Raw genomic sequence first — 27,282 nt, 5'->3', positions numbered from 1 at the left:
GTGAATTCTGATACATGTTTTGTTAGGATTGGCAATAGTAATATCAAGCCTTCGAACAAAGTTCGTAATCTTGGTGTTGTTTATGATGCAAATCTGACATTCAAAGACCACATTTCATATGTATCCCAATCTGTAAGATTTCATTTGCGTAACCTGGGCTCAATTCGGAGATATTTAACTAGATCAGCAGCAGAAAAACTGATGCATGCTCTTATTTCGTCTCGTCTAGATTTCTGCAATTCTCTGTTTTGTAGCCTTCCACAAAAAGAACTCAGTAAACTGCAACGTCTTCAGAATTGTGCCGCTAGATTACTTACTTTCAAGAAGAAAACTGTGCATACTACCCCAATACTTCGTTCCCTACACTGGCTTCCTGTAGAAAAACGTATTAACTTCAAGATTCTTCTTCTTGTTTACCGTACATTGCGTAAATTTGCCCCTGTCTACCTTCAAAATACTCTTCATCTTCACCAACCACCACGTAATCTCCGTTCATCAAACTCGCTAACATTACAGGTACCTCGAATCAAGCATAATTGGGGGGATCGGGCTTTTTCATATATGGGCCCAAAACTATGGAATGGTCTACCAAAATCTCTTAGAGAAGCATCTTCCATTGATAGTTTCAAAAAGAATCTCAAGACATATATTTTTAATTTGAATTGAAGATATTGTATACCTGTATGTATAGTATGTGTACGTATAAAGGACTATTGTTTGTTGGTTTATTGTCTTATTATTTTCTGTGATACTGTTGTAACGTGACACAAAATGTACTCTGTTCTATAGCGCCTTGAGTATCTTTTTTAGGTAGAAATGTGCGCTTTATAAGAGTCTCACTATTATTATTATTATTATTATTAAAGCCGATGAACTGGCCTGGAATATGACGAAGCAGAGTGTAGAAATATGTGGGATCCAGGAGCACAGACAGGTGCATGAGACAGACAGGATAGATGACATCAACTGCTATAAAGTTGGTCAGGGGTATGAAATCTACACGGCATCAGCATGGAGGAATACAATGCAAGCGGCAACAGGAGGAGTTGGTATTGTTATCGGCAAGATAGCTCAAAGGGCTCTTATTGGTGTAGATCGTATTTCAGACAGGCTGATTAAAGCAACCTTCCAGGGAAATCCTGCATTAACTGTAATTGTTGCATATGCACCATGTGAATATGCAGCTAGCACTGACAAAACTGACTTCGATGACAATCTTCGTCAAGCAATTGAAGCTGTTCCTCGCCATCACTTCTTGGTGGTGCTTGGCAATCTCAACGCACGACTCGGTCCAGATGATGTCCTGTTCACATGCAATGACCAGACGAATGACAATGGCAGACGACTGCTTGATGTGATGGAAGAATATCAGTTATTGGCCACAAACACGCTCTTTCAGAAACGAAAGGGAAAACTATGGACATTGATGTCACCAAACAAGACCACCCATCAGTTAGATTATATTCTGACACGTAAGAAGTGGCGTAAAAGCATCGTTAACAGTGAAGCTTATGGGTCCTTTTCCTCTCTCGGATCTGATCACAGGGTGGTGACTGCAACAATAAGACTTAGTCTTAGGGCGCCGAAAAAGCAGAAAGTGAAAAGAGTGAAATATGCTTGGGAGGATCTAACAACCGACCGTCAATTACAGGAGCAATACGCAGTGGAAATAAGAAACAGATTTCATGTACTCCAGGAGGAGAATGAGTCTGCCACAGAAACGTACCAACGCTTTATTGATGCAAATCAACAAGCAGCAGAAACATGTCTCAAGCAGATCAAAAAGGCTCGGAGGGAGGAGCAAAGCTTAAAAATTAAAGTTGCTGTTGCCAGGAAGAAGACGAAAGCTGCATATAGGGCGTTCATCGCAGACAAGGGTGAAGATGGCAAGAGCAGAGAAGAATATGCAAGGACAAGGGAAAACTTGTACAGAACACATGCAATTCTGGATCAGGAAAAATTGCGTAGGCAAATAGCTGAAGTAGAGCAAGCACATGAAAATAGAAAATATGGACAGAGCTGGAAGCTCATCAATGACATCTTCGGACGAAAGGCATCTCAGTCTGTCAGGATTCGAGGTGAAAGTGTAGAAAAGAGAGTTGCGACCTGGTACTCACACTTCAAGAACCTCTTGGGCAACCCTCCTGAGCTTCTAGAAAGTAATGAACCAATAACACCTATTTTTAGTGACCTTCCCATACCAGATGGTCCGTTTACGATGAGTGAGTACACGAAGGCTAAAGTAGAAATGAAGAACAACAAAAGCAGTGGGGAGGATGGGGTAGCCCCTGAAGTTCTGAAATATGTTCCTGTGGATGATATTATCTTAGAATTTATCAACCGCTCATATGAGGATGGGGAAAAGCCGGAACAGTGGTCTACACTTAACATCATCCCAGTACCAAAGTCAGGGGATCTCTCCAAGACTGACAACTACCGTGGGATTTGTCTGAGCTCAGTAGTTTCCAAAACATATAACAGAATGATCTTGAACCGTATCAGACCCTACATTGACCCACTGCTTAGGAACTCCCAGAATGGCTTCCGACAGGAACGATCGACTGTAGGACAGATCCTAGCACTTAGAAGAATACTTGAAGGAGTGAGAGATAGGAGCCTCTCTGCAGTGATCACATTTATCGATTTCAAGAAGGCCTTTGACAGCATCCATCGGGGGAAGCTCCTAGAGATTCTCAACGCTTATGGCATTCCTGAGAAACTAGTTCGTGCGATTGATATCATTTACTCCAAGACGCATGCAAAGGTGTGCTCGCCTGATGGAGAGACAGAGTATTTTGAAATACTGGCTGGAGTACTTCAAGGAGACACATTGGCACCCTTTCTGTTTATCGTAGCCCTTGACTATGCTTTGAGGCTTGCCATCAAAGGCAAGGAGGAGGAGCTTGGATTTACATTGGTGCCCCGTCAAAGCCGTCGTGTTCCGCCCGTAATGGTCACTGATCTTGATTTTGCTGACGATATTGCCTTAATATCAGATACGACTGAAAAGGCAAGGGAGCTGCTATTTGCAGTGGAAAAGGAGTGCAAGAAGATTGGTCTACGGCTCAATGCAAAGAAGACAAAGGTGATGGCATTTAATATCGACGATACCACTATCACAACCTTAGACGGCGCAGTACTCGATGTGAAGAACGACTTCAAGGATCTGGGCTCCTGGATTGCCTCGACAGAACAAGACATCAGGATCAGACGTGGCCACGCATGGAATGCTTTGCACAGTATGAGGAAAGTGTGGAAATCTCAGCTTAGCGACGACATAAAACGGCGACTTTTTGTCACAACAGTTGAGTCTGTATTACTGTATGGAGCAGAGACGTGGACACTTACAGCCAGACAAGAGAAAGGATTGGACAGAGTGTACACACGCATGCTCAGGATAGCCCTTAATGTGCCATGGAGTGACTACGTTAGAAATAATGACTTGTATGGTACATTGCCAAAGGTGTCTGACAAAGTGCGTGAGAGAAGGATGCGATTAGCGGGACACTGTGCGCGACACCCTGAGCTATCTGCGAATTCCCTCGTACTCTGGGAACCTAAACAGGGAACTGCAAAACGAGGAAGACGTAAGGCCACTTCAATCAGTGTCCTGAAGAAGGATGCAGGCCTTGATAGCATTAATGACCTACGGACAGTCATTCATGTTAGATAGAGAGGTTTGGAGGCGTAACTTTGTTTATGGAACCCGAGTTGGCAACGGCTGAAGCAAGTACATGCCCTCGAATAAGTAGTAGTAGTAGTCGTAGCTACCGTAAACACGTGGGACTATTTCAAGTCGATAAAACAAGCAAAAACATGCATCAAATTACACCTTTACAACATCTAAATGCAAAAAGTTCTCACCTTGGGAGGGGAACATCCCCCTCCCACACCCTCCCCTCCTTCGCTCGCTCCTCTCGTTCGCATCTAACCGCTCCTCCTAATGATCATATCCTGTCTACGCCGGTGATAGGCACCACTATTTAGTACGCCTTCACAGTGATGTCGCACAGGCGGAGCAAGAGCTGAAATATCACGATTTAGTCATTCAATTATCTATGAATATTTCTTTTGCTTTCTTGTTTTTTGATTGGAAAAAAATCCCAAATTTCACCAAAAGTGTGCACCAGATCGCTGAGTTTCAGGTCTGAAAATGTAAAATCTCCCCCCCCCCCCCCCACATACCCTCGCACAGATATCCCAACTCCAAGTCCCTCCCCCACCCACCATCATTAAAACGGAACGATGCCCCTGGGATGAATGCTGTATTGACTTAAATCAAGAAAATTGAAAAATACAATAACTATAAGAAAATATCTATTCTCGGTTTATTACATAATTTTATTACAGAAAAGGAATGTTACCTTTTTATTGAATTTATTTTGGCATTATTCAGGGCTGCGCTACGTTTTTGAAAGGGTTGGGGGTCAAAATTGCCTTTCAGTCAAGAAGAAAATCAAAAGACAAGAGAAACAACAACAAAAAAGTATTCATACTTTTAAGATCTGATCTTCCGCCGAAAGACGGCTGACAAGCAAAAAACAAACAAAAACCAGAACAAAAAGACTTCAAATCTTTACTGCCACTTCCCTTCCACTTTATATTTCATGCAAAAGAGTGGGACATTCGATCCCTGTAAAGTGTATGTGTGTGTGTGGGGGGGGGGGGGGCACCAAGCTTCTCCCCCCCCCCCAAAAAAAAAAAAAAAAAGCTGCGCCGGTGCGGTTATGGGCTTGTAATCGTGGTAATGGTGACTATCGCCGATCATCCCCCCCCTTACCCAGTCCGGATTTACGCCGTTGATATCAGCTGCAGATTTTGACCCCCCCCCCCCCCAAAAAAAAAAAAAAAAAAAAAAAAAAATAATAATAATACGGTCTTATTTACCCAGGGTAGCCTCTTCAGTGGTTCCACTGCTCTACCAGAGGGCCCTGCCATTATTATTACCCTAGCGTTGCCAGGTATAATAATAAATCTTATGAAACTTAAATTACCCAACTCATTCCGCTGAACTTGAGTTATATGACTTCGAAATGAGATTTCGTGATCAACTATCACACCTAAGTTACGGGCTGTTTTTGATGAAGTATGCAAGTGCTACAGACCGGACCGATATGGACATAACATCATTAATGATCGACCTTACTTAACATATAATTCTCTAAATCAATATATACATATATTAAAAAAGAAAACAACTCAAGATTTATCATCATTCAGTTTAAGGCCACTGGATGTAAGCCAGATTCTTCAGGTCTTACCAAGTTTTGCAATGGCCGATGACAGTGAAGACACAGCAGGTTTGAAAGAAAATGAAGTTGTGTATCATATGCATAACAATGATAACCAATACAACGTTTGCGCAATACTTTCCTGATTAGTTAGATAAACAGACAAACAAAAACAAAAACAAAATAACGGGCCTCCAACAGAACCCTGGGATAACCAATAACAAATAACCAAAAAGCAATAACCAATTATCACATAATGCTCCTCTGCAGCAACTCAATAATCATCATTTTCAGTGCGTGAAACACACGTGTGCGTACGTATAAAACCTAGACACAATGTAGATGTAGGCTTACATAAAAGCAGGCTTCATTGCAGATGTATACAATAATGATATACTAGTGCATGAATGTCTTATATCGCACGAAATGCACACAAAATGTCGGGGAACACGGCTACAGCTGCTAACGTCTTTCACGGCGAGGGAGGTATTTAACCAAGGGATATAGGCCCTAGTTATCCAGGGATTTTTTTTTTACCAGGGGGGGGGGGGGTTCCGGGTGGTAGTTATGGGGGGGGGGGGGGGGTAGATGTCCAGGGGGTAGTTTTCCGGGTGGTAGTTTTCCGGGTGGTAGTTATCCGGGGGGTAGTTATCAGGGTGGTAGTAATCTTGGTGGTATAGTTATCCGGGGGTTAGTTATCCAGGGGGTAGTTGTCCGGGAGGTAGTTATCTGGGTGGTAGTTATCAGGAGGGTGGTTATATAGGGGGTAATTTTCCGGGGGGTAATTATATGGGTGGTAGTTATCCGGGGGGTAGTTAACCGGTGGGTAGTTATCCGGTTGGGTAGTTGTCCTATAGGGGGTATTGCCCTGGGGGTGATTGCCCTAAGAGGGTAGTTGTCCGGGGGGTAGTTGCCCTAGGGAGTAATTGCCCTGGAGGGTAATTACCCTAGGAGGGTAGTTGTCCGGATGGTAGTTGCCCTAGGGGGGAATAGCCCTGGGGGGTAATTATCCTTGTGGTAGTTATCCGGAAGGTAGTTGCCCAGGGGGTAAGTGCCCGGATACGCAATACATGTACAGGAATGATTTGTTACACGATTGGATTGTTTCGATTTGAATCGTGAAAAATTGAAAACAATTGATGGTTTCACCCTATTTCGAGGGTGCTGAATCCGAACCTGGATGATGCAACTCTTGCATTCTTGAGGGTTTCGAAATATTCAAAATGGCCGCCAAAATAGCCGCCAAAACCGGAAATTCCTATGTATAGGCCCTACTGTCATCTAAATCGTCAAAAATTGTAAACAATTGGTCGTTTTACCCTATTTTGAGGATGCTGAATCCGAATCTTTATGATGCAACTATTGAATCCTTGAGTCTTTTGAAATATTCAAAATCATTGCCAAAATGGCCATCAAAAACGGACATTTAAATGTAACAAAAATTGAGAACATTTTGATGGTTTTAACCTATTTCGAGGGAGCAGTAGCTGACTCTGGATGATATTAAGATGATACTAAAACTTACGAAAACAAGATATCAATTATAATTTGTTCTGCTAAATAGAAATACAAAAAAGCTTTTATAGTTCAGAAGATGTGAAATAACTCCATTTCGGTTGGAGTAAATAGTGTGCCCTGTTGCAATTAGTGTCGAAACTTCTCTTGTATTCTGATGAATCTCGCCTCGTATTCTTCATATTCGTCTCATATTCTGATTACGTCCGTTGAGGCACAAATTGTTGCCCCTGCACAAATTGTCGCCCCTGCACAATTTATCGCCTGCCAAAATTGTGCTGCTCATGCAGTTCCCAAGTTTTGACTTCAATGGCGAAAATTTGTGCAGGTAAAATGAAACGTAAATGCAAAAATTGTTATGGGTCGTTGTTTTTAAGTCGCAGAAGATAATGTTAGATCCACTACAAATTGTGTGGTTAAAAGTAGGGCGCAAGCACCAACAAACACAAATCCTCATTATGGACATACCACCTCCATCATACATCCTTACACATACAATAACACACACGCACATACGCACACATACACACTCTCCAATACCATAAAGCACCTCTCACACCACACCCGTTACTCCACACCCCCCCACACACACACGCACCCTCACACACCACTAACACGCACGCGCGCGCACGCACACACCAAAAACACAGATAAACCTAACACCTGCTCATAAAACCACCACTCACCATCAACTGGTACTAACCCCGCCTAAACACAAACACTCGCACACAGACACACGCGTTTACGCACACACATACATATCCCGTTCACGTTTACATCCGCCTTCACACACATCCCTTACACTCATCCATTATCCACCCACTCCACACACACACACATACACACATGCACATTCACACCGTCCCTCAAACCAGGGAGGTGTTAGAAAAGGAGAGACAACTCCTGCTCTCCTTTGAAGTCATGCGCGGCACCGCCGAGAAGTTATGCGCTTAACTACAGGTGGAAATCAGGTGCTTTGACAAAAGAGAGCATCAATAATTGGATCTAGCGCTCTCACATCAGGAAATACTTGCCCCTACTGCATGTCGCTCTCTCTCTTTCAATGTGATGGCAACAATGAATTTGTGTACCTTGAATTGGAGCAGCGAATCAAAATGCAGTGTAAAACTGACAATTTAAACAGCAAATAGTTTAAAAGTAAGCTGGTGCACGCTTTAGCGGAGTACTTTATTTGAAAGATCAAAATATCCCAGATTAAAGGATAGAAAACTAACATGCGGAAATGTGCGCATTATAGAAAAATATTAGGTTTTTAAGATGGCCTAAGTTTCATTTCATTTCAATTTGCGCATTACGAAGAAACTAGAAATACATGTGTATGATATTGAATTCTTTCCTAAACTACTCTTAATCAATTCGAGTATTTCATTTAAATTCTTACGGGGAAATAACGCTTGTAATTCAACGAAAGGTGAAATGCGTTCTTCGTCTCCGAACTTCGCCTTGCAACTAGAGCGGTGCAGCGCATGACTTAAAAGTGTATAGTGGAATGCTAGCAGTGGCGTATCTAGGGGGGGCAAGGGGGCACGTGCCCCGGGCGCCACTCCTTAGGGGCGCAAAAAACGAAAAAAAAAAAAAACGAAGAAGAAGAAGAAGAAAAAAGAAGAAGAAGAAGAAGAAGAAAAAAACTCGGCCGGAAAGGGGGGAGGGAGAATGATGGGGGGGGGGGAGGGAGGCAGAAAACCAAATCAAACAGGATAAAAACAAAACATGATGATGACGCGGACAAAATTACAATGTTTATTGTGTTCACACAAGAATTTAATGTTCCGTAAGCTGAAATAAAAAAATTTTCGGCGCGCTCGCTGCGCTCGCTCGCCAAATATATATAAAAAAGAAGATAAGAACAAAACTTGATGACGCGGACAAAAAGACAATGTCTATTGTGTTCACACATGTCATTTAATATTTAGCAGGCAAAATGTTTCACTGAGCAGCGGCTGCAATTTCTTTCGTTCTGAAGCGATCGCCAATTGGATCAAAAGGCGCCAACGGTTTCGAACATACGGGGGGGGGGGGCAAAAAAACCCCAAATCAAACAAGATAAGAACAAAACGCAATGATGACTTGGAAATATACAAATTTCGGCTCACTCGCCCGTACTAATTTAGAGTATTTTTTCAAGTCCTCAGTTTGGTGGTATAAATCGTCACTAATCTATAAGGCCGTCACTATATCTTGATTAGAATTGTAAGATTTAATAAGCAAAAAATGACAAGAGTTCCATGTTTAGTAAGCTGAAATATAAAAATTTTCGGCTCGCTCGCTGCGCTCACTCAAATTTATCAAAAAAAGGAAGAAGAAGATAAGAACAAAACGTGACGACGCGGACAAAATGACAATGTGTATTGTGTTCACACATGTCATTTAATATTTAGCAGGCAAAATGTTTCACTGAGTAGCGACTGCAATTTCTTTCGTTCTGAAGGCGATCGCCGATTGGATCAAAAGAGGACGCCAACGGTTTCGAACATACGGGGGGGCGCAAAAAAAAATCAAAAAAGATCAGAACAAAACGTAATGATGACGCAGAAATATACAAATTTCGGCTTCAGTTTGTTGGTATAAATCGTTATCTATAAGGTCGTCACTATATCTTGATTAGAATTGTAAGATTTGATAAGCAAAAAATGGCAAGAATTCCATGTTTTGTAAGCTGAAATACAAAAATTTATTGTTATCTATAAGGCTGTCACTATATCTTGATTAGAATTGTGAGATTTAATAAGCAAAAAATGACAAGAATTCCATGTTTTGTAAGCTGAAATACAAAAATTTTCGGCTCGCTCGCTGCGCTCGCTCGCCAAAATTTATATATATATATATGTATATGAAAAAGAGAGATAAGAACAAAACGTGATGATGACGCAGAAATATACAAATTTCGGCTCACTCGCGCGCACTAATTTAGAGTATTTTTTTAAAGTCCTCAGTTTGTTGGTATAAATCGTTATCTATAAGGCCGTCACTATATCTTGATTAGAATTATAAGATTTGATAAGCAAAAAATGGCAAGAATTCCATGTTTTGTAAGCTGAAATACAAACATTTTCGGCTCGCTCGCTGCGCTCGCTCGCCAAAATGTATCAAAATTCGCTACATTTAAATCACCCTCAAAAGACCCATTTTAAGTGCTTGAAAAAAGCATAAAAGCATATCATGTAGACTTTGTTTAAAGTCCCTTACCGGGATGGGGTTGGGGTTGAACACTTTTTCAGAAATTAGGGGCGCAATTTTCGCGCTTGCCCTGGGCGGCGCCGTTTCCCCTAGATACGCCACTGATTTATGCTAGACATCCCATTGTAACGCTTTGAACCAAAACATGTGTTTGCATGAATTACGAAGAGTTGCCTCTCCTTTTCTAACACCTCCCTGCTCAAACCCACACCTTATTGATCCATTTCTCTCCTCTTCACGCGCACCCACACATACATACATACACACACACAAACGGACACTCAATTATCATAGCACAATTTGCACAATATGTCGCCTGGCGACAATTTGTGCCGTCGGCCCTCTGCACAAATTGTCGCCAATTGTGCAAGGGCAATGATTTGTGCCGTCAGTACCCTGCACAATTATTTGTCGCCTATTTCACGGGCCGACAATGTCTGCCGTAACAACGTCATTACAGATTGCTGCATCCATGGCCACTATGATTCCTTAAGTATTCTGCGTAATAGTCTAGTGGGATTTGGGGAAAATATGACTGTTAGAGGCATTTTTTAGTAAAAGTTGGGAACCGGTCTATTTTGTATAATTCAAGTACACTGAATCCAAAAATTTCGGTTCCCAAGCGGAATTTTGAGTCTAAGAGCATCTAATTTGCATAAACAAAATGGCCGCGGCATTGCTTTTTACTAAAGGTGTTTCGATGATCTAATTTTCATAAAATCTCCATAGACATGCAGAAATAGTAATAATTTCAGAAATTTAGGTGCAAAGACAATAGTTAGGTCATAAATTGTTCATAACTTTCACTTATGCCTCACGATCACGCGGCCCGGGTTCGAACCCGAGTCTGGACTGAGCAATGTTGTGTGTAAACATACCGCCCCCTCTAGCAAGAGGCAAAACACTCTGTCCCTCGGATAGGACATAAAATGGAGGTCCCGTGTATGAGAGAGTCACAGCTCATGCACGTAAAAGATCCCGCGTCATTCATTCATCGTAAAGAGCAGGGTGTCTAACCCGGTGAAGTGGTCCCACCCCACATCCAACTGGACCCCATGGAAGACCAGCTTAGTGTAGCTGAATATGGGCTATCCAGCCATCTTCACGGATGGAAAATGAACAACAACAACAACAACTTATATATACAAATTAAGAAGTGAAATATGCAGATTAGGAGTTGCCGCTGATACAGCAATGCATTACCGCATGTATGCACATGTATAGTATACCATCGTGTTCACTTCTGATTTTAATCATTTTAACAAGTTATCGGGTAAACAAAAAGTACTTGGTGTCGCCAGAGTTGAATCAAAATTAATAAATTCAGAAGAATTCAATCAATTCAAAAGAATTGAATTACACATAGGCCTATGCAAATATCTAGATGCAAATTGGTATACAAGAGGATACATAACTGGCAGGATTCTAGATTTTACAACGCATTGCCGCAATATATGGATCTGAATCATAAATCTGATGATAGTTATGATTGTATCAAGACCGGTTCACGATTCCTAGTATGATAAAGAGATACAAGAACCAACTTTAAATATCAAAATACAATATGCATCTCATTTGCATAATAAATTATGCAAATATTTTTCCATTTTTTCAACATGTTTTCCCCTAAAACAAAGTTTTACTATTAAAGTGTACCTTGACGTAGTGAAAAAAAATAGATATGCTATCGGTCAAACAAAGTGTACATATAGTGTCATCTGAGTCCGAGTAAGATCAAGTACTGGAATCAACCAATTCAGAACAAAAAAATGAATAACAATATTTGCAATAACGTATGCAAATTGGTATGCAAGAGGCTTTACTATACGACAGGCTTCGAGATTCTACAACACATTGCTGCGATACATGAATCTGAATCATTATAGTTATAATATCAAGACATAAGTTGATGATTCTTTCGTGATAAGGAGATACAAGAAAAAAACAGCTATTAGAAATACCCTAATAATCTAATTTGCACATAAATTACACAAATAGTTGGCCATTTCTATGGATATATTACCTAAAACAAAGTCTTGCTATCAAAATGTACCTTGGCGTACTAAAATACAGCTAAGTTATCGGGCAAACAAGTTGCACATTATGATGTCGTCAGAGTCCGAAGTAAATCAAGTACTGGAATCAATCAATAAAGGAGAACTGAATGACACTAAAAGAACATTTGTTTGCAAATTGATATTCAAGAGGCCGTAGACCAGGCAGCTTTCGAGATTCTACAACGCACCGCCGCAATATATGAATATGTTTCATAACAGTTATTACATCACATGATTCCTGATGTGATTAAGAGATTCAAAAATTAACTGCAAATACTAAACAACACACATCTATTATCTCATTTGCATGATAAATTATGCAAATATTCACCCATTTTCTATGCATATTTACCACCAAAACAAGGTCTTGACATCAAAGTTATCGGGCAATCACATCACTATACATTACTCTATGGATTAGTGCAAGGTCACTTTATCCTTCCCTGTACTTTGTCTTTTTCATCGGATAGATTGGTTTATAATTATTTTCAATTTGTTGAATTTAAGATCAAGTGGCAACTTTCATAAATTTCGTCATAATTTATGTTTTTTTTATCTATCTCTTCACCCACTCTGCAGGCTCATGCAAAAAAAAAAATTGTAAGAAAAATCCTGGTATCTCGGACAGTGTCGGAAACGGAAACGAAGGATGAACTTTGAAATTCTAGGGTGCGTTCGAGCGCTCTCCTAAAGTGAACTGTACCGTACCGTACCGCGCTACAGGAGCGTTCGAACGCTCCTAAAGTGTACCGTACCGTACTGTACCGAGCCAAAAGTGGACCACTTCCCGATGTGCTCCAAAAGCGTACCAAAGCGTACCAAAAGTTCGTTGTAAACCATGCGCGTATCATGCGCATACGTCACAATGCAAAAACATCATTCTCTTTGTTCGGGACAGCTGTAAGTAGGTCAAGCGCAAGGTGAATGACCTTCTTGCTACAAACAAGCGTGAACTTTTCTAAAAATAACTCGAGAGGTACGCTTTCTCCACAGAGCATTCGAACGCTCCCAAACTGGCACAGTACGGTACGGTACGCTTTAGTTCAGTTCGCTTTGGTTCGCTTTAGAGCGCTCGAAGGCACCTCTTGATACATGTTCATCACGTCATATTACCGATGCATTTATGTTGTTAATTTCACGTCAGTTTTGCGACATATTTATCAGGTCATATTAATGACGTATCTATGACGTAAATTTCACGTCCCTCTTGATACGTGTTCATCACGTCATATTACCGATGCATTTATGTCGTTAATTTCACGTCAGTTTTGCGACGTATTTATCACGTCTTGTTACCGACGTACTTATGACGTAAATTTTACGTCAGTTTCTGACGTGTTCATCAGGTCATAGTAGCGATGTATCACAGTTTTGCGACGTATTTATCATGTCATATGTAAGCGAAGTATTTATGACGTAAATTTTACGTCAGTTTTATTACGTGTTCATCATATCATATTTGCGACGTATATATGACGAGAATTTCAGGTCAGTTTTACGACATGTTCATCACGTAATGGTTTCGACATATCTATCATCACGTCTCATCAGCGATGTAATGTTCACATCAGTTTTGCGACATATTTATCACGTCTTGTTAGGGACGTACTTATGACGTATATTTTACATCAGTTTTGTGAGATGTTCAGCACGTCATGTTAGCGACGTATTTATGACGTAAATTTCACATCAATTTTGTTATCTGTTCCTCACGTCATATAAGCGATTCATTGATAACGTATATTTCATGTCAGTTTTGCGACGTATTCATCACATCGTATGTAAGCAACGTGTTTGTGACGTACATTTTACGTCAGTTTTATTACGTGTTCATCACGTCATATTTGCGACATATTTATGACAAGAATTTCACCTCAGTTATGCTCAAGTGCTCATTACGTCATGTTAGCGACGTATTTATGACGTAAATTTCACTTTACTTTTGTCAATTGTTCATCACGTCATATTAGCAATGTATTCATCACGCAAATTTCAAATCAGTTTTGCAAAGTATTTTTCACGTCTTCTCAGCGACATATTTATGAAGTAAATTTTACATCAGTTTTGTTACGATGTATTTATGACGTGAATTTTATGTGTATTTCACGTCACTTTTGTCACATGTTCATCATGTCATATTAGCGACGTATTTATGACGTAAATTTCACGTCCTCTTGATACGTGTTCATCACGTCATATTAGCGACGTTTTTATGATGTAAATTTCACATCCTCTTGATACGTGTTCATCACGTCATATTAGCGATGTATTTATCACGTTAATTTGATGTCAGTTTTGCGACGTATTTATTACATCTTGTTAGGGACGTCCTTATGACGTATATTTTACATCAGTTTTGTGAGATGTTCATCACATCATGTTAGCGACATATTTATGACGTAAATTTCATGTCAGTTTTGTTACGTGTTCCTAACATCATATAAGCGATTCATTTATAACGTGTATTTCATGTCAGTTTTGCGACGTATTTATCACGTATGTTAACAACGTATTGTTCATCACGTCATGTTAGCAACATATTTATGACGTAAATTTCACTTTACTTTTGTCAATTGCTCATCACGTCATATTGGCAATGTATTCATCACGTAAATTTCACGTCAGTTTTGCGACGTATTTATTACGTCTTGTCAGCGGTGTATTTATGACATTTCACATCACTCTTGATGTGTGTTCATCACGTCATATTTAATAGCAATGTATTTATGACATGAATTTCCCGTCACTCTTCGTGTGCGTTCATCATGTCATATTAGCGATGTATTTTTGACGTGAATTTCCCGTCAGTTTTTTTATGTGTTCATCACGTCATGTTAGCGTTGTATTTATGACGGAAATTTCACTTCACTTTTCTCAATTGTTCATCATGTCATATTAGCAATGTATTCATCACGTCAGTTTTTTGACATTTATCATGTCTTGTCAGCGACATATTTATGATGTAAATTTTACGTCAGTTTTGTTATGATGTATTTATGATGTGAATTTCATGTGAATTTCACGTCACTTTTGTCAAATGTTCATCACGTCATTTTAGCGACGTTTTTATGACGTAAATTTCACGTCACTCTTGATACGTGTTCATCACGTCATACCAGCGATGTATTTAATGACGTTAATTTCACGTCAGTTTTGCGACGTATTTATCACATCTTGTAAGCAACATATTTATGGTGTAAATTTTACATCAGTTTTGTGACGTGTTCATCACGTCATATCAGCGATATATTTATGACGTTAATTTCCCATCAGTTTTTTAATGTGTTCATTACGTCATGTTAGCGATGTATTTTTGACGTAAATTTCACTTCACTTTTGTCACGTGTTAATCACATCATATTAGCGATGTATTCATCATGTAAATTTCACGTTAGTTTTGCGACGTATCTTTCACGTCTTGTCAGCGACGTATTTATCACGTCTTGTCAGCGACGTATTCATGTCAAATTTAACGTCAGTTTTGTTACGATGTATTTATGATGTGAATTCCATGTGAATTTCATGTCACTTTTGTCAAATGTTCATCACGTCATATTAGCGACCATTTATGCCGTAAATTTCACGTCACTCTTGATACGTGTTCATCACTTCATATTAGCAACGTATTTATGACGTAAATTTCATGTCACTCTTGATACGTGTTCATCACATCATATTAGCGATGTATTTATGACATTAATTTCATGTCAGTTTTTTGATGTGTTCATCACGTCATGTTTGCGACGTATTTATCACGTCTTGTGAGCTAAGTACTTATGACGTAAATTTTACGTCAGTTTTATTACGTGTTCATAACGTCATATTTGCGACATATTTATGGCGAGAATTTCACGTCAGTTTTGCGACGTCTTCTGCACATCATATTAGCGATGTTTGTATGACATAATTTTCACTCTAGTTTTGTTACATGTTCAGTTTTGTTACATGAATTTCATGTCACTTTTGTTACGCGTTCATATCATGTCATATTAGCGACGTATTTATGACGTAAATTTCACATCATTTATGTTACGATGTATTTAGACGTCAATTTAATGTGAATTTCACGTCACTTTTGTCTCGTGTTCATCACGTCATATTAGCGACGTATTTATGATGTAAATTTCACGTCAGTTTTGCGACGTATTTCTCATGTCTTGTTAGCGAAGTGTTGTACTTATGACGTAAATTCTACGTAAGTTTTGTGACGTGTTCATCACGTCATATTAGCTATGTATATATGACGTAAATATCACATCACTTTTGCGACGTGTTCATCATGTCATGTTAGCCACGTATTTATGAGGTAAATTTGATTTAACTTTTGTCACGTGTTCATCACGTCATATTAGCGATGTATTTATGACGTAAATTTCACATCAGTTTTGTTACGTGGTCCTCACGTCATATAAGCGATTGATTTATGACTTATGTTTCACGTCAGTTTTATTATACGTTCATCACGTCATATTCGCGACGTACTTATGACGTGAATTTCAGGTCAGTTTTATTATGTGTTCATCACGTCATAGTTGCGACGTATTTATGATGTAAATTTCACATAAGTCTTCCAAGTCTTCATCAAGTCATGTTAACGACATAATCGTGATCAACACGTAACAAAATTCACGTCATAAATACATCGTAACAATACTAACATAAAATTTACGTCATAAATGCGTCGCTGACAAGACTTGATAAATACGTTGCAAAGCTGACGTGAAATTAGCATGATAAATACATTGCTAATATGACGTGATGAACATCGTCATCAGTAGGTTGCTACCAAGACGTGATAAATATATCGTAAAACTGACGTGAAATTAACGCCATAAATATGTCACTGACAAGACATGATAAATGTCAAAAAACTGACGTGAAATTTACGTGATGAATACATTGCTAATATGACATGATGAACAATTGAGAAAAGTGAAGTGAAATTTACGTCATAAATACAACGCTAACATGACGTCATGAACACATATCAAGAGTGATGTGAAATTTACATCATAAATAAGTCAATATGACGTGATAAATATATTGTAAAACTGATGTGATCAATACGTCATAAAACTGACGTGAAATATACGTTATAAATGAATCGCTTATATGACGTGATGGACACGTAACAAAACTGACATGAAATATACATCATAAATACGTCGCTAACATGAAGTGATGAACACAAAAAACTGACGTGAAATTTACGTCATAGATATGTCGCTGAGAAGATGCGATGAACACGTAACAAAACTGAGGTGAAAATTACGTCATAAATACATCGCTAATATGAAGTGATGAAAACGGAACAAAAGTGACGTGAAATTTACGTCACAAATATGTCGCTAACATGACGTGATGAACACTTCGCAAAACTGACGTGAATTTTACGTTATAAATATATTGCTAATATGACGTGATGAAGACGTCACAAAACTGACATGAAATTTACGTCATGAATATGTCGCAAATATGATGTGAAATTTACGTCATAAATACGTTGCAAAACTGATGTGAAATATACGTTATAAATGACATCAAAAACTGACATGAAATTAACGTCGTAAAGACGTTGCTAATATGACCTGACGAACATGTCACAAAACTGACGTAGCATTTTCGTCATCAGTAGGTCGCTACCAAGATGTGATCGATACATTGTAAAACTGACTGAAATTAACGCTATAAATACATCGGTAATAAGAAGTGATGAACACGTATCAAGAGTGACGTGAAATTTATGTCATAAATATGTCACTAATATGATGTGATAAATATGTCGCAAAACTGACGTGAAATATACGTTATAAATGAATCGCTTATATGACGTGAGGAACATGTAACGAAACTGATGTGAAATTTACATCATAAATACATCGCTAACATGACGTGATGAACACATTAAAAAACTGCCATGAAATTTACATCATAAATACATCGCTAACATGACGTGATGAACACATCAAAAAACTGCCATGAAATTTACGTCATAAATACATCGCTAACATGACGTGATGAACACATCAAAAAACTGCCATGAAATTTACGTCATAAATACATCGCTAATATGACGTGATGAACACCTAACAAAACTGACGAGAAAATTACGTCATAAATACATATGCGCTACGTTGCGAACATGACGTGATAAACACATCAGAAAACTGACGTGAAATTCACGTCATAAATACGTCGCAACTATGACATGATGAACACATAATAAAACTGACCTGAAATATATGTCATAAATGAATCGCTTATATGACGTGAGGAACACGTATTAAACCTTACGTGAAATTTACATCATAAAGACGTCGCTAACATGACGTGAAGAACACATTAAAAGACTTACGTGAAATTAACGTCATAAATACATCGCTAATATGACCTGATGAACACGTCACAAAGCTGACGTAAAATATATGTCATACGTACGTTGCTAACAAAATGTGATAAATACGTCGCAAAACTGAGGTGAAATTAACGTCATAAATACGTCATAAATATGACGTGATAAATGCGTCGTAAAACTGACGTGATAAATACGTCGTAAAACTAATGTAAAATATATGTTATAAATTAATCGCTTATATGACGTGATGAACACGTCACAAAACTGACGTGAAATTTAGGTCGTAAATACATAGGCGCTACGTTGCGAACATGACGTGATAAACACGTGACAAAAGTGACGTGAAATTTACGTCATAAATACATCGCAACCATGACGTGATGAACACGTCATATATACGTCGCTGATATGACATGATGAACACGTAACAAAAGTGACGTGAAATTTACATCATAAATATGTCGCAACCATGACATGATGAACACGTCGCAAAACAAACTGATGTGAAATATACGTTATAAATGAATAGCTTATGTGACGTGAGGAACACGTGTTAAAACTTACGTGAAATTTACATCATAAAGACATTGCTAACATGACGTGAAGAACACATTAAAAAACTTACGTGAAATTAACGTCATAAATACATCGCTAATATGACCTGATGAACACGTCACAAAGCTGACGTAAAATATATGTCATAAGTACGTTGCTAACAAGATGTGATAAATACGTCGCAAAACTGAGGTGAAATTAATGTCATAAATTCGTCATAAATATGACGTGACAAATGCGTCGTAAAACTGACGTGATAAATACGTCGTAAAACTAATGTGAAATACATGTTATAAATTAATCGCTTATATGACGTGATGAACACGTAACAAAACTGACGTGAAATTTACATCATAAATACGTCGCTCACATGACGTGATGAACACATAAGAAAACTGACATGAAATTTACGTCATAAATAGGTCGCTGATAAGACGTGTGAACACGTAACAAAACTGACATGAAAATTACGTCATAAATACATCGCTAATATGACGTGATGAAATTGAAACAAAAGTAAAATTTATGTCATAGATATGTCGCTAACATGACGTGCTGAACACGTCGCAAAACTGACGTGAATTTTACGTCATAAATATGTTGCTAATATGACGTGATGAACACGTCACAAAACTGACGTGAAATTTACGACGTAAATACATAGGCGCTACGTTGCGAACATGACGTGATAAACACGTGACAAAAGTGACGTGAAATTTACGTCATAAATACATCGCAACCATGACGTGATGAACACATAAGAAAACTGACGTGAAATTTACGTCATAAATAGGTCGCTGATACAACATGTGAACACGTAACAAAACTGACATGAAAATTACGTCATAAATACATTGCTAATATGACATGATGAAATTGAAACAAAAGTGATGTGAAATCTATGTCATAGATATGTCGCTAACATGACGTGATGAACACGTCGCAAAACTGATGTGAATTTTACGTCATAAATATGTTGCTAATATGACGTGATGAACACGTCACAAAACTGACGTGAAATTTAGGTCATAAATACATAGGCGCTACGTTGCGAACATGACGTGATAAACACGTGACAAAAGTGACGTGAAATTTACGTCATAAATACATCGCAACCATGACGTGATGAACACGTCATATATACGTCGCTGATATGACATGATGAACACGTTACAAAAGTGACGTGAAATTTACTTCATAAATACGTCGCAACTATGACGTGATGAACACGTAACAAAAGTGACGTGAAATTTACATCATAAATATGTCGCAACCATGACATGATGAACACGTCGCAAAACAAATTGATGTGAAATATACGTTATAAATGAATAGCTTATATGACGTGAGAAACACGTATTAAAACTTACGTGAAGTTAACGTCATAAATACATCGCTAATATGACCTGAAGAACACGTCACAAAACTGACGTAAAATTTATGTCATAAGTACGTTGCTAACAAGATGTGATAAATGTGTCGCAAAACTGAGGTGAAATTAACGTCATAAATACGTCATTAATATGACCTGATAAATGCGTCGTAAAACTGACGTTATAAATACGTCGTAAAACTAATGTGAAATATATGTTATAAATGAATCGCTTATATGACGTGATGAACACGTAACAAAACTGACGTGAAATTTACATCATAAATACGTCGCTCACATGACGTGATGAACACATAAGAAAACTGACGTGAAATTTACGTCATAAATGAATGGGGAATATGACGTGAGGAACACGTAACAAAACTGACGTGAAATTTATGTCATAAATACGTCCCTAATATGACGTGATGAATACATCAAAAAACTGGCATAAAATATACGTCAGAAATACGTCGCTGACAAGATATGATAAATACGTCGCAAAACTGACGTTAAATTTATGTCATAAATACATCGCTAATATGACGTGATGAAATTGAAACAAAAGTGATGTGAAATTTATGTCATAGATATGTCGCTAACATGACTCGAACACGTCGCAAAACTGACGTGAATTTTACGTCATAAATATGTTGCTAATATGACGTGATGACACGTCACAAAACTGATGTGAAATTTACGACGTAAATACATAGGCGCTACGGTGCAAACATGACGTGATAAACACGTGACAAAAGTGACGTGAAATTTACGTCATAAATACATCGCAACCATGACGTGATGAACACGTCACAAAACTGACGTGAAATTCTCGTCATAAATATGTCGCAAATATGACGTGATGAACACTTAACAAAACTGACATGAAATTTACGTCATAAATACATCGCTAACATGACGTGATAAATACGTCGCAAAACTGACGTGAAATATACGTTATAAATGAATCGCTTATATGATGTGAGGAACACGTAACAAAACTGACATGAAATTTACATCATACATACGTCGCTAACGTGACGTGATGAACACATTCAAAAACTGACGTGAAATTAACATCATAAATACATCGCTTATATGACCTGATGAACACGTCACAAAACTGATGTAAAATTTACGTCATCAGTAGGTCGCTAACAAGACGTGATAAATACGTCGCAAAACTGATGTGAAATTAACGTCATAAATACATCGGTAATATGACGTGATGAACACGTATCAAGAGTGACGTGAAATTTACGTCATATATATATGTCACTAATATGATGTGATAGATATGTCGCAAGACTGACATTAAATATGCGTTATAAATGAATCGCTTATATGACGTGAGGAACACATCAAAAAACTGATGTGAAATTTACGTCATGAGTAACGTCGCTGATAAGATGTGATGAACACGTAACAAAACTGACGTTAAAATTACGTCATAAATACATCATTAATATGACTTGATGAAAACAGAACAAAAGTGATGTGAAATTTATGTCATCAATATGTCGCGAACATGACGTGATGAACACGTCGCAAAACTGATGGGAAATTGAAGTCATAAATATATTGCTAATATGATGTGATGAACACGTCACAAAACTGACGTGAAATTTACGTCATAAATACATCGCTAATATGACGTGATGAACATGGAACAAAACTAACGTGAAAATTACGTCATAAATACATAGGCGAACATGACGTGATAAACACGTCACAAAATTAATGTGAAATTCACGTCATAAATACGCCGCAACTATGACGTGATGAACACATAATAAAACTGACCTCAAATTCACGTCATAAATTCGTCGCAAATATGACGTGATGAACACATAATAAGACTGATGTGAAATATACGTCATAAATGAATCGCTTATATAACGTGAGGACCACGTAACAAAACTGATGTGAAATATACGTCATAAATGAATGGCTAATATGACGTGAGGAACACGTAACAAAACTGACGTGAAATTTATGTCATAAATACGTCCCTAACATGACGTGATGAATACATCAAAAAACTGGCGTAAATATATACGTCAGAAATACATCGCTGACAAGATATGATAAATACGTCGCAAAACTGACGTTAAATTTATGTCATAAATACATCGCTAATATGACGTGATGAACAAGTGACAAAAGTGCAATGAAATTAACGTCATAAATACGTCGCTAACATGACATGATGAACACGTCGCAAAACTGACGTAACATTTACGTCATAAATACATAGCTAATATGACGTGATGAACACGTCACAAAACTGATGTAAAATTTACGTCATAAGTACAATACTTCGCTAGCAAAACGTGATAAATACGTCGCAAAACTGACGTGAAATATACGTCATCAATACATCGCTAGTATGACGTGATCAACACGTATCAAGAGTGATGTGAAACTTACGTCATAAATACGTCGCTAATATGACGTGATGAATGCGTGACAAAAGTGACGTGAAATTCATATGAAATTCACGCCATAAATACATCGTAACATAACTGACGTAATATTTACGTCATAAATACGTCACTGACAAGACGTGATAAATACGTCACAAAACTGACGTGAAATTTACGTGATAAATACATTACTAGTATGACGTGACGAACAATTGACAAAAGTGAAGTGAAATTTAAATCATAAATAAGTCGCTAACATGACATCATGAACACATCACAAAGCTGACGTGAAATTTATATCATAAATAAGTTGCTAACATGACGTGATGAACACGTCACAAAACTGACATGAAATTCTCGTCATAAATACGTCGCAAATATGACGTGATGAACACATAATAAAGCTGACGTAAAATTTACATCGTAAATACGTCGCAAAACTGACGTGAAATATACATTATAAATGAATCGCTTGTATGACGTGAGGAACAAGTAACAAAACTGTCATGAAATTTGGATCATAAATACATCGCTAACATGACGTGATGAATACATCAAAAAACTGACGTGAAATTTACGTCATAAATGCATCGCTAATATGACGTGATGAACACGTATCAAAAGTGACGTGAAATTTACGTCATAAATACGTCGCTAAAATGGCGTCTCACATGCCCGTGCGAGGACCTTGCACCTTGGTTTCGCATGTGAGAGATGCTTGCAGAGTAGGGGAGTCTTTTCTCTAAAACTCATCTTGTCTGACAAACGCTCTGTCAGACTGACTCCCTCATATATGTCGCGGCGTTGCAAGAACCCCTCTGCTCCAAATCTCTCACATTGCACATAATGAAGGGTCAAATGATTCGGAGGGCCTCGCTTTGCATTTGGCCTGACCATAGACCTGCGTTCCAATTCTCTGCCACTGGAAGTGCGCTCCCGGTTCCATTTCAGTGCTGTGAACTTCCACTTTCCACTAGAGTGAGCTACTCGATCTCCCGGTCCGCCGGCATGCAAAACCAAATATTGTTCACCGAAACGGCCTCCCCTATAATAGGCCACGCATTACGAGAACCCCTCCCCTCGTAGTGCTGTTTTAGCACATGTTCCAATGGCAAAACAATTCAAAGAGGGCCGTTTCGGAATTGGACTTGGATCGCTGGGACTCGAAAGCACCAGCCCAAGCGAAGCTAGACCATTTGCGTCCTTAGACCGTCCGCACGGTCGCAAACATGCTGCATCAAACCAGGAGGCGATAGTCACCTGACAGGCGGCAGACGACAACCACCCCTGCCGGAACTCCGGGGATCAGAGGGGCGAGCGCCGGCGTCACTTCGGCAGCTGCAGGCCGTCGAACCGAAGTGCGTTTCTGGACACGCCGGACCGGACGGCAGCCTGCTTCGACCACTTCCACCCCTTCCTCCCGTGCCAACGGCTAAAGCTGGATCTTTTTTGGTGGTTATTTTGCTTTTGTTTTACTCCCTGTCGTCCATTTTCACTCATTTTTTTTCTTTCAGCAGCAGGAAAGCTTTTCGAGTCCTGACCTGACCAATTGATCGCTAGGGGACACGCCACGGACATGCCAAGGGTCGACGCCTTCCCTTCGTCTTCTCGTTAGCTGTTTCAAGGCGTGGGCTTTCCAGCGGAACGCTTGCTGCTTCGCCCGCCGAAACTCTGGGGGAGTTTCCTGTACACCACCGCTGTCTTTTCGGGAGCCCTGAACTTTAATTCATGTTTCTTTTCTGGCCACTCCGGTGGCGGAATGGTGCCCGATTCGACTTCAACATTCGGTCCTCGTGGTCCGATTCGTCGCTAGCAATCCAGCGGAAATCTGGGAGCCTCGCCCTACGTACAGCACTCCGGGAGGGAACTGAAATATAACAGATGGGAGTTTGCCTCTTAGTGCACTCTGCTCCTCCCCGTCAGCTTTTCAGCGGGACGTTGACCGTCTATCCCGCTGGTGGAACTCTGTGGATTTAACGTTGCATCGTTAAATTGTTCTTTCGGGAACACTACACTTAAGCGCCAACTTCTCTTCTGGCCACTCATTTCAAATAACGAAGTGATTTCATGAACTTATCTCAATCATTTTAGTTTTTACAGTCAACCGATGATTTCATCAACATGCTACGAAAATCAAAACGTGACATTGCACTCAAATTTACAATATATCTGGTTTCCCTGTTCAATAAAATTCCGTGACTTTTTACGCGACGAGAAAGAGTTAAGCCTACCAAAGTTGGTAGCAGTCAATTTCTTAGTTTTCTTTTTTCATTTAAAGTGAATTGTTCATTCTTACTTTGCTATCAAAGTATTAAATGCACCACTCAAACTTGAAAAGAACAGAAGAGTGCCGAAAAGGCGACATAGGTGACGAAATCGATTCAGGCCACATCACATATTACGTCGAATATCGGGCACCATTACGGAAGCGGAGTGGCCAGAAGAGAAGCTGGCGCTTAAGTGTAGTGTCTTCCAAAGAACAATGGAACGTTGCAACGTTAAATCCCTGGAGTTCCGGCGGGATAGACGGTCAACGTCCCGCTGAAAAGCGAACGGGGTGGAACAGAGTGCACGAAGAGGCGAACTCCTATCTGTTATTTTCCAGCTTAATCCCCGGAGTTCTGGCGGGCGAGGCTCCCAGATTTCCACTGAATTGCTAGCGACGAATCGGAGCACGAGGAGATAAACCTCTAATGTCTGTGTTCTCTTTTCGTTCTTGTTGTTCTTGCTCTGTGTGTGAGTGTATGTGTGTGTATGTGTGTGTGTGTGTGTGTGTGTGCGCGCGCGTGTGCGTGTGTGTGCGTTGTGTGTGGATGCCTGTCTGTGGTCGTGTGGGGGCGTTGAAGTCGAATATCGGGCACAATTACGGCGCCGGAGTGGCCAGAAGAGAAGCTGGCGCTTAAGTGGTGTGCCTCCGAAACAACTGCGCCGCTGAAAAGCCGACGGGATGGAACAGAGTGCACGAAGAGGCGAACTCCCATCTGTTATATTTCAGTTCCCTCCCCGGAATTCTGGACTGCGAGGCTCCCAGAGTTCCGCTTTATTGCTAGCGACGAATCAGACCACGAGGAAATGAAACTTTCACTGTCTGTTTTCTTTTTTTGTTCTTGTTGTTGCTCTTCTTTGCTCTGCTCTGTGTGTGTGTGTGTATGGCGTCTCACATGCCCGTGCGAGGACCTTGCACCTTGGTTTCGCATGTGAGAGATGCTTGCAGAGTAGGGGAGTCTTTTCTCTAAAACTCATCTTGTTTGGTCGTGTGGGAACGTTGAAGTCAAATCGGGCATCATTACGGCACCGGAGTGGCCAGAAGAAAAAGCGTAATGTCCCCGAAAGGACAATTGCGCTTGCACCGTTAGCTCCCCCGGAGTTCCGTGAGGAGAGGCGATCAACCGACGCTCAAAAGCCCACGGGGTGGAAGAGACGAGCTCACTCCACAGAGTTCCGGCGGGCGAGGCTACCAGCGACTGGGTGGCTTAGTAGCGATAAATCGGACCAGGAGGAGGCGAAACTCGACTGTGTTCTGTCTTTGTTCTTTTTGTTGCTCATCTTTTCTGTCTCTCTGTGCGTTGTGTGTGTGTATGTGTGTTTGTGTCTTCATTTCAAAGGAAACAAATTACTTAATACTTGTGACCTTTTGATTTCAAATCTTATGATGACGCAATTTACAACAACTTTAAGAAAAACTCCGGAAAGACAAAATAATGATTCGTGATATTACAAATAACTTTAACTTTTCCTGCCTTTAAACATCAAAATAGGCAATTTGGCTCAGCTTTTGTTACCAAACAAAAACACAATCAGTCTGTGTAATGAGTCTCTACATACTTTGTATACGAAATTATAATATTTTCTTCAAAGCAGTTTGAATTGCCGTCTAGTTAAATTGTTTGAAATCATCAGATTAACAGTACTACACTGGTGAAAAGCAACAAAAGATTTGTGTCTTTTAATCAATTTACATTGGTCAACTTGTCTCAGCTAATCTCTTGTTTCATATTACTGTAATAACGTTAATCAATTTTGTCAATACATCTTTAAAGCGACAAAGCGTTTGTAAGCTCAAAATTCATTGAATTTGTCGAAAGACCGATGTTCTTTTTCATTTTAAATAACGAAGGGATTTCATGAACATATCTCAAACATTTTAGTTATTGTTAACCGATGATTTCATCAACATGCTACAAAATCAGAACTTGACATGAATTCACAATATATCAGGTTTCCCTGTTCAATGGAATTCCGTGACTTTTTACGCGAATAGAAAGAGTTAAGCCCTGGCAAAGTTGGTTGCAGTCAATTTCATTGTTTTCTTTTTTGATTTAAAGTGAATTGTTCATTCTTACTTTGATATAAAAGCATCAAGCCAATGCAAAACTCAAACTTGAAAATAACAGAAGAGTGCCGAAAAGGCGACAAAGGTGACGAAATCGATTCAGGCCACATCACATATTAAGTCGAATATCGGGCACCATTACGGAAGCGGAGCGGCCAGAAGAGAAGCTGGCGCTTAAGTGTAGAGCGTCATCGAAAGAACAATGGAACGTTTCAACGTTAAATCACAAGAGTTCTGGCG

The 27,282-nt window shown here is 39.3% G+C and overlaps 1 protein-coding gene across 1 annotated transcript in view; it reads left to right on the top strand.

Annotated features, from left to right (window-relative positions):
- Positions 1-886: 886 nt before the first annotated feature.
- Positions 887-27,282, top strand: part of LOC139740105 (uncharacterized) — a 28,395-nt gene continuing 1,999 nt past the window's right edge. Inside the window, exons 1-2 of the mRNA XM_071650689.1 lie at positions 887-3,664; positions 25,981-26,226. Of these exons, the coding sequence (XP_071506790.1) occupies positions 887-3,664; positions 25,981-26,226 (3,024 nt within the window). The remainder of the gene's footprint in view (positions 3,665-25,980; positions 26,227-27,282) is intronic.

The sequence above is a fragment of the Diadema antillarum genome, unplaced genomic scaffold (assembly GCF_040938485.1).
Source record: "Diadema antillarum isolate AM-2024a unplaced genomic scaffold, OU_Dant_1.0 seq00000835_RagTag, whole genome shotgun sequence".
Lineage (NCBI taxonomy): Eukaryota > Metazoa > Echinodermata > Echinoidea > Diadematoida > Diadematidae > Diadema > Diadema antillarum.
Note: the sequence above shows the minus strand (reverse complement) of the source record. Positions and strands in the feature narration are given on the sequence as shown.